The sequence below is a fragment of the Melopsittacus undulatus genome, chromosome 4 (assembly GCF_012275295.1).
Source record: "Melopsittacus undulatus isolate bMelUnd1 chromosome 4, bMelUnd1.mat.Z, whole genome shotgun sequence".
Taxonomy (NCBI): Eukaryota; Metazoa; Chordata; class Aves; order Psittaciformes; family Psittaculidae; genus Melopsittacus; species Melopsittacus undulatus.
In genome coordinates, this window is record NC_047530.1 from 72,834,834 (window position 1) to 72,847,320 (window position 12,487).

General features: G+C 41.0%; 1 protein-coding gene across 4 annotated transcripts in view; it reads right to left on the reverse strand.

The window, feature by feature from the left end:
* GALNT13 (polypeptide N-acetylgalactosaminyltransferase 13) overlaps positions 1–12,487 on the reverse strand; it is a 126,140-nt gene that overhangs the window by 16,984 nt on the left and 96,669 nt on the right. For all 4 annotated transcript variants that reach the window (XM_031053290.2, XM_005153735.3, XM_031053289.2 and 1 more), the window contains 2 exons: positions 9,048–9,187; positions 5,083–5,181 (listed from right to left, as the gene is read on the reverse strand). In XM_031053290.2, the coding sequence (XP_030909150.1) occupies positions 5,083–5,181; positions 9,048–9,187 (239 nt within the window). The remainder of the gene's footprint in view (positions 1–5,082; positions 5,182–9,047; positions 9,188–12,487) is intronic.

Here is a 12,487-nt window from a genome sequence, read left to right on the forward strand (position 1 = left end):
TGGACTAAGAAAATATAAGCAATAACTAGTTTCATTCATAATGGGTCTGTTTAGGAGATGAAAAGCTGCAGAGAAAGCCAAGTCAGGGAAAACAGGAGATTGTAAAGGTGAAACAGGTAGAAAGAGCAATGAAGGGCTAAGTTCTGGATAACCCCTTAGAAAACCTAGTTATTTACCTAAGGTACTACAATTAATAAAATCACAGCACTAAACTCATACAGTCTGTAACAGGTGCTGTGTTTCCTCACCCAGTGAGCTCTTGAAGGAGATTATTGGGTTGGGATCAGCTGCACAAGTACTGTGCAACTCCCCTTTCTGTGTGGAACTTGCATCATTTGCATGGATAAATGTCTAACTGTCACTAAACTAAAGGCTTTGTTCTACTCAATTTTGTACATAAAATGCTTTTAGATGACTTAGTGGCGGCCTTCCATTACAGAAACATCTCATGAGTCAGACACCCCATATTCCTATCCATTCCCAGCAGTAAGCAAATTATCATAGCATACCAATAAATTCTTACAGACTGAGAGTTTATAAATTATTTTTCTATATACTGCTACACAGAGAGTTCTCCTATTCAAAAAGGCATTTGAAGACATACGCATTTACTGTGAATAGGAAAAAATTGAAACTATGAAATAGAATGGTTTCTGAAAGACCCATTATTTGGAGCTAACTGGGGAAAAAACAACCCTCTAACAAGCCTTATTGTGTGTGCTGGCTTTTTGAGCTGCCAGTGAGTACTGAGTCTGAACCTTCTGTATAAACTGTTGCCAGAAGGAAGTCATGCTCCCCTTGCACATTTACTTAAACATATAGAACAACACATTCATTCTGATCTCCCCCTTCCCCAGCTAAATTCACACCCAGAAAAATCCCAGCTGATGCAATTGCACATTCATTTAAAATGAATCTTGACAAAACACTCCTCATCCTGTGGGAAAAACAATGTTCCTTCCAAAAAATCCTTCTCCCATGCAGAGCTGCCATGCACACAAGATGCCATCAGCCCAGGCAGCCGGTAATCGAGGACCAGAGCCCCATGCCACCTGGGGGAAGGTTCCACATGAAGCATGTTTCTTCCACTTGCCAGCTCAGCCCCCTATGCTCGGCAAACTAATACAGGCTGTAACACGAAAATCCCCCAGGCTAGCACCTTTGCTTGGAAGTCCAAGTGCCCGCTGGGACACTGAGCAGGAGCTGCAGAGATGCTGTTGCTGTGCAGGATGCTGAGAAATCGTCACACGGTCGCAGCCAGACTACTGCTTATACCTCACTGTTCTTGTCAGTATGGGAAAAAACACCACAATATTAATCCAGAGCATCCCACAGAGCATCCCACTGTGGTGCCCCCAAATTAAGGAAACGGGGCTATTGGCACAAGTCAAGAGGACAGCCACAAATATGCCCCAAGGGCTGGAGCACCTCCGAAACAGCCTGAGAGAGCTGGGCTTGTTCAGTTTGGAGAAGAAAGTGGCTCTGGGGAGACCTCAGACCAGCTTCCAGTGCTTAAAGGGGCCAACAAGAGGGCTGAAGATGGACTTTTTACAAGGGCAGGTAGGGACAGCACAAGAGGGAATAGATTTAAATTCATAAAGGGGGCATTTAGATTTAGGTATCAAGAAGAAGCTCTTCCCTGTGAGGGTGGTGAGGCCCTGCCACATGTTGCCCAGAGAAGCTGTGGCTGCCCCATCCCTGGCAGTGTTCAAGGCCAGGTTGGATGGGGCTTGGAGCAACCTGGTCTAGTGGAAGGTGTCCCTGCCTGTGCCAGGGGATTGGAACTGGATGATCTTTAAGGTCCTTTCCAAACCAGACATTCCATGATTCTGTGAAACATCTCAGAAAGAAAGGCAGCCCTTTTCAGCTCTTGATTTTGCTACTCTAAGGCTTGCAGTTAGCTTTGCTGAGGACACACAGGACACACAATGGACAATGGAGCTGACTCACATACTGATAAAAAAAATGCTTTACCCCTCCAGACTTTTCATGGCTGCTCCCTTGGGCACAATGCAACCAAATGGAGAAGCAGCTGGCAGCATGTGATAGCACAGACACCGGGACTGCGGGACACACCAGCTGAGCAGGGAGCACTGCAGGACCCTTTTCAGGGCTTTGCACAGCACAAGAAAGGGTCCTTGCCACCTTCCTGGTGACATTTTTTCCAACAAAAAAAAAGCAGGTTCATCACTAGGACCACTGAAGCTCCCAAGAGGAGAAAAGGCACAAGGTGCTAAACAGAACCTGCTGTGTGGGCAGCCAGGAGAGAAGCTGCTGACCTGCAGTGCAATAGTGAATCTGTACAATTCCCCAGCACTTCTTTTTAATAATATCCTTCTCTTGCCTGTGTGAGATCATAGGATTTGATTACTGCTGTGAAGACACTCCCAATAACCACAGTAACAGATGACATTCCTATGGTAACGCAATGAAAGCCCCTGAGGTATACCCCTCAGTATGACTGCAGGCAGGGAAACCAGACGACTGTGTCACCCTCTACCAGGCCACTGAAAGGAACAGATTTCCTTTAAAATACTGCAAAAGCTCAAGTCAGCTGAGGAGAAAAAAGGCATGAGATTGATGGGTCAGTTCCCTCTGTCTAAAGCTGGATAGTAGCTGTTTTCCCATGATCTGGATGTATTCATTGCTTTCTTTAATCAGGTACCTTCCTCCTAAAAAATATTCTTGAATCAAGTTCCCATGCTGCCCACACCTCAGAAGATGCACAGAGGTGGTATTCTAGCCCCCAGAGCCATATCCCCACTGTACCTGATCCAAGGACAGGCTTTGCATTTCCCCCCTTCATATAAAGCAAAGAAAACAGTTCCAAGATTGCTTTTTATTTCAAACATCATTTACAACCAAGTAAGGATAAACTGAAATGCCCATACCAACATAGCAGCAAATCCTCCACAGTTTTATACTCTGAAAACAATTTTCACATGAAGGGGCTCTGTTAACCTATTTCATTCTTCTTAATTCTTAAAAGAAAGTAAAATTTTTACAGTCTCATTATCCTTAACTCATTTAAAACAATCCTTAGGTCTTTAAAACACTTTGTTAGCTGTGAGATATTTACCCCTGCCTCAAGGCAGATCGCGCCCATGCATCGCGCTCAACTCCAATGAGCAAGGTATTATTCTCGCTTCATTTTCATTCTACAGTAGTTTTGTTCTTCAGCTATTTCTGTAACCACACAGCCCCCCATTTCCCCGCCCCCAGCATTTACATGCCTTTGCTCAGTTCTAATATCTCATTAGAAGAGAATTTAACAAAGATAACTTTTAATGGGAGTTGTGTATGAGCACTAAAGGATGAATAACGTTCTGTATGTTGGTCAGGTTTTCCTAGCAAGATCTCCACCAGATGACAGATACTGCTCTTTGCTCATGGAAATACAGAGAAGAGCCTCTTCACCCTGCAAGTGCACACCACAGATTCACCTGTGGTTTCTGGGTGATACGAGATGTATAAAGCAGACTGGAGCCAAAATTTCTTTAGATAAGAAATATACTGGCTTTAGAAAGCTCAGAAAGAATGTTTATATTTGTCAGTAATTAGGGTTTCTACAGGATAAATAGCCCATATGCACACTCAGAACCCATCTATCTTTATCTTTACAGTCCTAACCTCAAACCTGATACTTGGAACTGAGGTTTGGAGACCTGATGGTCATCTAGGATTTTTCCTTCTCTTTCAACAGACAGAAAGGGGTTTTCCTACCATGTGCAGAAAGAAAGGGAAACATGCCAAACACCCAAGGCATAATCTTCAACCTTGATCATATGCACTCTGATTAAAATGCTAACACTTCCATCTCCTAAGTCAAATTTAGAAAGATAATAATGATTGGGATAAATATCGTGGACAACCTTACCTCTAGAAGAAATACGTGAGCTTGGTCTAAGGTCCTGCCTCCTCTCATCTCTTTTTAGCAGATGTGGCACTAGGAAATGCCCACCTCATCAAGCATTATCCAATGGGTACATGGTCAAAAGACCTTCCTGGAAGAGATGCCAGCACAAATATAAGGTCCTGCTGAGGCATCTCTAAGGCTTTTAAAATTGCAGTGTGTGAAGGCAAGAACAGCCCTCTTCTCTGGGATGTTTCAGAAGCTGAATGATAGGAGCTGGAGTCTTTAATTTGAGAAAGCTGTCAGAACTAAGGGGAAGAAGAAGAGAAGGGTTTTCTCTGAAGGTAAAGCAAAAAGTAGAGTGGTCAGCAGCCACACATTGCTCAGTGCCACAGGCACAGTCCTGCTGCTGCATACTGCAGCCTCCCTGGGTAAAAGTCCCCTAACTACAAGTTTACATTGCAAAACTCAACTAAACCCAAATGAATCAGCTCTGCTAATTTGAATCCAAGGCATAGAATATGCAAAGTTTACTGTTATTTATACGGAGAGCAGGTACAGTCATCAGCGGTACAATGAGCTACATGACTGCCACTTACCTCTTCACTCCCTTTCAAACATACACAAGATACAAGTGAAACACTTCACGCCCCCCACTATATGGATTTCTACTAATGACAAAACCTCAGCTTGCATGAATGCACTACATATTTATTTTTCACATATGCATTTTACAAACAGATGAATTCAGCCATAAGTCACGTAGATTCTCACCCATTTTATCTTAAAAAAGATTTTTCCCCCACAGTGCCCTAAACCAGATTAAAATTCATGATCAAATCTTCTAATATTAGTATCTGAAACTTCAAATGCATTTCTCCACACTCTAAACAGCAGGAATATATTCAATATATTCATGTGGATACTCCACTGGACCTACTGTTACGCACTGATATGTTCTCAAAATATGCAGCTATTACTTGAAAAAATGGCCAAGTACTCCTAAAACCTTAATTTCAAAATCTCAAACATTCTGGAACTTTCCTTAATATGTTTGCTAATTGCTGCTAGTTTTTTTTATAGTGACCCAACATGGCCACATTTGAGGTGCATTAACTGTTGATTCTTGAGGGATTCTCATTTCTATTAGGGGGCAAAACCAGAGGGTCCCCAGGAGGAAATGCTGCCACAAATAACACTGCTTTTTCTTTATTTTTTTTAAATTTTACCTGATTTCCTCCCATGCCGTGGCAGTTAAAGATGCCCACTTTTTCATTTTCCTTGCGGCCCATGTTGTCTAAACACTGGTTGGTTTCAACATTCCTGATCTGGAGAAAGAAAGAGATTAAATGTTCCTTGAAAAAAAAAATGCCTGTAAATGTCATATTTGTGCAGAAAAGATCACGGCGCTGTAGAATGAAGTCCATTATCCATGCACTTGACTATACGAATACATTTTAACTTGCAATCTGTAAATATGTCACACTCCCAAAAGAAAAAGAAAATAATTACAAAGAATACAATGAGATTTTAAATTATGTATTAAGTGTAAGTATGAACAGCATTCAAGGCAAACCTCATTCGATGCCTTGCATTGTTTTTTTAACAAATATAATACGCTTTTACTTCTAAACAATGCAAAACTATAATGGGCTTGTCCGCGATACACACTTTTATTTCCTTCTAGCAGGGCTGACTCTATTGTGACAGAGAAAAACTGAGTATGAACAGCAGTGGACATCTGACTCATTCACAGCAGAGGCTGCTAGAAAGCTTTTTGACTAATTGCATGCTTTTTAGAAGTTTTAAAATAAAGTAATCTATCAATTCTCAGAAACAACAAACACACCTAGTGAACATGTCTAGTTAAACAGAGCATTTCCATACCAGTTGTGCTGATGCAGCTGGGAGGAAGGCAGCATCACAAGCACGTTGCCTGCGATGCAGCACACAATGAGTTCCTTCCAGTGACACTCAGCTCATGCAGTTGCAACAAAAGACCATCAGAGCAAGAAGCAATGAGAAGCAGCAGGGTAAATACCAGAGCATCACTGCTATAAATGTTATTTTTAGAATACGCATTCATCCAGGAAAACAGCTGGGTATAAAAGCAATCAACCAATTCCAGCCTTGTAGGAGAGGAAAAGCAGGAGACACCACAGTCTCCCTGAAGCTCTCCAACCTTGCAGGCTCCAGGATGGTGTATGCTTTCAGTCTGTACCACATGTGCATTTAATATTTTTCTTAACCCTCCTCATACACTTGTCAGCAGAGCTGTACAAACACAGCTCCCCTGGCTCCCCCTCACTCTCAACAGCACAGGCTGAGTTTCTTACTAATGTGTGCAAAGCAAAAACACACCTCAGGGTCCCACACTCCATCCATAAAACTGTCAGGAAACCCTGTATTTTGAGAGATCTCAGTGGCACTTAGTACAACTTTCAGTCATCTGCGATGCTCCATGCTACAGCTGAACCCAGGACAGAGGCTCAGCAGGCCCAGCTGTCAACACTAAAGTAATGCCACCAGACCGGGCTTGCCAAGGAAAATGAGAGTGAAATCTGATTAACAATGCTGGGGCAGAGCAGCTCAGCAAAGCTCACTTGGTCACTTCTTAATCTGCTCTAAGGCTGTTAATGACACAGAAAGGAGTGGCACCACCTTGTGCTGGTGTGTAACCTCTTGGAGGCTCATAATCTTCATTGCTCAAACCTCCAAGAGTTGCCAAAATTAGGAGAAGGACTGTTGGCATGTGCAGCCTGGTCACCAACCCAGGGGTTCAGACCTCAGGCACCAGCTGATAACCACACCGCTGGTTTCCACCACTGCTTTTAAAACAAATGTCCCCTCTTTAGAGACATGTACCTTTGTCCTACACGCGGCTACATATATGTGTCTTTCTGGCATGTACATGCCAGGAATCAGTCACAGCACTGCCAGCAGCAGAAGAGATAAGCCAGCTCATGGGCAAACCTTCCTGCTCTCCCTCCTCTCTTCTCCAGCATGTGCCACTTTGCAGATTACCAAAGAAACTGCAGATTACCAACCTGTACCCTATCAATTACCTCATATGATAATCCCAGGGCTTTTTCTCAAATAACCTTTTTAAGTAGAAATAATTTCAAGTATATCACTAGAACGGCAGTTTTCTTTTCTGGCAAACCCTTGATTCAATAAAACTGGGAATAAAATAAATACTGCTTTGAAAACTCAGCTATGATTACTGTGTCTCAGGTTTACAAAATAATTCTTGTCTCATGTTTACTTTGTGTTCAATACTACACAATTGAAATGTAAAAAAGAACATTCGGTATTCACCACATTTTGCACATTTTATCCTCATTCTGAGGTATATTATCCATCTAGGAAATTCAAAACGAATACAGCCCCTGTATATAAATTATGTTCTAACTGAACAGAAAATTTAGTTGCAAATAAGGGGTTGGCAACCTTTAGGATCAACCTGTTAAGCGTACATCCAATGTACTTCAGAAACTACTTAAGAATTCCAGTTCTGTATAACACCACACTTTAGAAATCTCACAAATTGTGCATTTCATTTATAAAAGCAACAGGCATACATCAATTAGTTGTGCAACAGCCAAATAAAATCCAAATTAAAATGTAAACCAACACTATTATTCTAACAGGTTGGGCTGTTCAACTGAGCCACGTGTGAACATTGTCTGATTTGAAGTCATGCCTGCATTATCTTGCAGGAGGTCATAAGCAAGGATGTTTATCCCAAATCTGTTGAAATGATTCACATTTTTTGTCACTATTTATATTAGAAAAGAACAAAATATGCATTTGCACAATATATTTGGAGGCCCAGTGGTGAATGCTCCTTACATTTAGATTGCACTATACTAAAGAATAATTTTCTCAGATTTATTATTGAGCCTGATCTTAGCAGCCAGCAAACCCATGCTCCCACCTGCAGGCTGCTGAGCATCATATTCTCTTTTCTTTCTCTTTCATCACTTTTTGAGCCACAGAGAAGTGTATTTCTCTCCTGACTAGCCACCGCCTCCCATGGTGCATCTCACATAGCCCCTGGGCACATTACGGACCATTTGTGGGCTAATGATGCCAGCTGCATGGGCAAGCCAGTTTGTCCCACCTGAGATTACATCTCTGCTGAAAGAGGGGAAAATGACTGGGAAATGCACTCCTGATGTTTTAGAAATTGTCCATTATTGCTGATGATGGTACCTGAGCTTCAGATCTAAAAATCCACTTTACTGCTCAACTGGCAGTCAGCAGCTACAATAGTCAAGTGTGAGTTTTAATTTTTAGATCCTGCCTGAACTGCTGTTTCCATAGAAACTCAGGCCATGTTGGTAAAAATAAGGTGTTTTAATAACTATTTTATTACTTTCTCATACTTTTATTTTCCAGTCTGACAATATCGTACAAAACCTTATTATTTGACACTTGTTAGATGAGTTCCTTCCTTGCTGTAAACACCATGTTTCACTTTGTCTTGTCATAGTTAAACTGGAAACCCTACTGTGGCTTTTATTTAGCACTACAGCTGCAAGTTTAAGTAGTAAGCTACTTTCCTGGATGCAAAAAAGTAAAATTTGATCATTTGACTGCCTTTTTATCTGTGGTGATCTTTAAATCAAGCCATTCAAGAGCTTCTAAAAGTCAACATAGTTACAACTCATAGAGTACTTTTAACAGTAAATTATCTGAATCTGAAAAAGATTCCAGCTTTGGGTGGTACTAGAACTATCAGATTATTTGGAGTGTCTGTGATATCCAGCTTGAGGCAGCCCTGCTGGAGAACACGGCATCAATGAACAAACCCATTTCTTTTGGAAGAAAAACGTGAAAAAAACCAAGGCTTTTTCTACTCTACATGTAAGAGATCAGTGATGATGGAAAGTTTCCTTTGACTACTGTATATTACTTATTTATTTCAAAATATTAGTCGGAAACCTCTCTTTTCCAATACACTACTCAATTTAAAAGATAAATTTCTAATAGTGAATGTATACATTCAGAATAGCAATGCCCTCCTACGAAAGATTTAGAGAAGATGCAACCTGCTCAGAAGATATGTTAGATGCAGGGATTGCACACAAGCACTTCAATCCTTTCCCCAAAACCAACTCATCTCTCAGGAGTTCCCCCCTTGTGCTGTGTACTTAACTGTTTTACTGTAACCAAATGAAATGTTTCTTACCTCACCAAGTGAGTAGTAGCGCCGTGGAATCTGGGAATCAGGATAGATATTTTCCAAGTACCACGAGAAGGGTTTACACTTCAGATTTTCTCTCAGTGCTTTCCTGATGGATACATCACCATAATCCACCTTAACAACACCTGGAATTGTTAAGAGAATAAATGATCAAAGCATAGGTTTTGTAAAGCTGCAGAGCATGCATCACAGATTCTTCTCCCATTGTCATGACTTCCTTTTTATCAATACCCACTTGCTGGAATTATTGTGCAGCAGTGTGTGACTGCATATGCAGCTGCCACACCATAGATCTTTACAAACATTAAATGATTAATTTTTGCAATTTCAGTTTTGCAAATTGAATCATAGAATGGTTTGGGTTGGAAGGGATCTTAAAGATCATCTAGTTTCAACCCTGGAATACAAATTTTTTTCTTTTCAGATTATTTTATCAATCTGGAAAGACAGGACCACTGAACTCCTTGATTTCTTCATATTCTAAAATAAAGAAATCCATTTATATTTTTATAAACCATTTTTTCCAAAGTATCTTGCTGGTGTTTACCAGCACCCTGCTGAGAGAAAGAACTTGTGTGAGGCATGGCTATTTTACTGTGTAATCTAGATCAGCCCTTGGGTGATTTCAGCTGCAAGGATATTGTTGACGCAGGAGTCTCGGACAACGCGGAGAGGATCAATGTGATCAAGCAATTGCCAAAGTTTATTCAGATACAGTGCTCCTTTTATACCCTTACACCCTTAGGTTTCTTATGTAACAGCCTTGGATACTGAGCTCTAATTGGTTAGTCTAGAGGTTACTACCGTTTACAAAGCTAATGTTTATAACTTGTTATAATTGCAATTAAATACCTTACTCTAAAAATACAGTGGGAAACTACAAACTTGGCACAGATCATTCTCTGCATGTTTTCAGTGAAAATTACAGAAGCCTAACAAGACAATTGACCTTGCTTATGCCTGCCAAGAATCTTCTTACTTTACAGTAATAAAGTTCAGGGTATTGGGATCGCTCACTACGTGGCCTTGGCTCTTTAAGAATTCCCACAGGATATAATCTCTATCTGAGGAACCCTCTTGTTCCTTCCCTCCTGTGCCCCACAAGGTCCCACAGACATCCAGGTTCAGCCCACACTACAACTCACAGCATAGCTATCATCAACACTATTATAAAATTAAATGTCTCCTGTAATAAGGCAGGGAAGGGGGAACAAAGTGACAGGTTTGTGCAGAGAGCCGCCAGTTGACCGGCCCTACCTCTATGCTGACCCAAAGCCCCTATGACAGGCAGGGCACTGGTGGCATGGTTCTCCTCAAGAGAAAAGATGTCAGATCACATCAGTTAAATTGTTGCATTCTCTGGTGGGACCATTCCTACTGCAAGCCTATACATCAGAGACCTGAGCCAGTAGCATCACGCTGGCCACCAGGAGTGGTGCATGGGCCACAAATCAGAAATGCAGGTCATGAAGAGAAAAAACCCAACAGAATTATCAGCAATAAGATGAGAAATCAGTTAGAAATCCCCCACTTCTATAGATGAGGCTCTCAGTGATATGGTTTAGTGGTGGTCTTGGAAGTCCTGGAGTAATGGCTGGACTGAATAATCTTAAAGGTCTTTTCCAACCTAGTTAATTCTGTAATTCTATGTACCACTGGCGGAAGACCATGAACACCTGTCTGACTTCAAAGCTATCTGTTTAATCTGTATGAAAACACTTCTGCTATCAGAAAAGAGACTATTTAAAAAAAATAAATAATGTTTTTTAGGTAAGCTTTAACAGGCAAGGGTCTGCAATTACTGCCTCTTCTGGTATAAAAGACCGTGCACTACTGCTCTTATTTGTGCTACTCAATCCTTATCTATAATTAAGCTAATCTTCCTCATGGGAAAGCACTGGAAGTGCTAGCAGAAAAGCAATATCTGTTTCATAGTGCTTTGTACTATGGGAATCTGATGAAGCTGAACATGAGGAAAAAGGGTATTAGCACAGTTATATTCTGAGATGGCAAACAGCACAGCCTACCCCCACCGTCTGCATACACTTTGATATTTGAGTTATGAACCAAATCAAAAACACTGTCTCTCAATAAAAATACCCTGTGGATCAACCAAACACCTTATTTCCATTTTGCTTTACAATTCTCACAGGGATTTTTATTTCTGCACCTGGTTCAGCCCTGAAGTTGCTGTATCAGAAAAAGGAATAAATGTTTTTCCAACTCAATCTGATTCAACTTCATCTTGAGTTTTCTGTCATTAAACAACCTCCAGCTTTCATAAAACACAGCTGCAGATACGGGTAGTCTTTGGTGGGTGTGGCACACTCACCTCACTGGGGCAGGTTGAGGCTTTTCAGGTCCTGGAATCACACAAGAGATGCAGAAATCATGGTCACTGTACCCAAGGTCACCGAGGCACTGACACAACCCCTTTAATACAAGCTGTCCTTTCCTTTTCTCTCCACAGGCTCCTAACACACAATGATAATACTCCCTGCTAAAACCCTGACAGGTTCTCCTTTCCCAAGGCTCTCAATAGTTCTCATCTTGCACAAACTGGGCTTGCTCATTTTGTGACAGTCCCTCAAGTTACACATGGCAACGCCAACACCCTCCTGCTTCATCTTCAAGCAAGGTCCTCATTTGTAAGGCTCTCCATTAAGCCTTTACACTCCCTTCTGCTCAACTTAAACCCAAGCTATTATAAATCAATACTTATTTATTGTCACTACTTGCTAAGGAATCGATGGGACTCAGAGGAAATCTAAAAATAATTAATGACTAATAAGGCTGCTTACAGTTAAATAAGAAAACATAAGTAAAATGTCCTTGGGTGAAAAAAATACAGAAATCTCGTAAGAAGCTACACAAAGTGTAGTGTGCAAAAGAATGGATTAAGAACATCTCAGGAGAGAAGCAGATTGCTTTAGCAGAGCAGTAGATGTTCTCCGAGTAGAACAAATTAAATGGTTGTAGCACTGCATTGCAGCTGCATTTTTTTCTAATGTGCACGACCTGCAAATAAGCATACATGGGCATAGTTTCAAAATTCATAGAATCATAGAATAGTTAGAGTTGGAAAGGATCTTGGGATCATCTAGTTCCAACCCCCTGCCATGGGCAGGGACCACTCCTACAGAACAAGAGAGCAATTCATGGTGACAAATATTAAAACCAAGAAAACAAACAAACAAAACCAAACAAAAACCCCAAACAAACAAAAAATCCACAACCCTGGAATGGACTAGAAGTTGTAGAACTCAGAATAATTTGCTTTATGTAAGAATACCACTTTGAAAAATTAATCCAAATTAGGCTTTTGCTATCTTTTGTTGCCTTGAAAAGCTAAGACAAAAGCGTGTGTCATTGAGGCAATATTCTAGTGTATTCAAAGGGGGAATAGTGTGACCAGACAAGCCAGG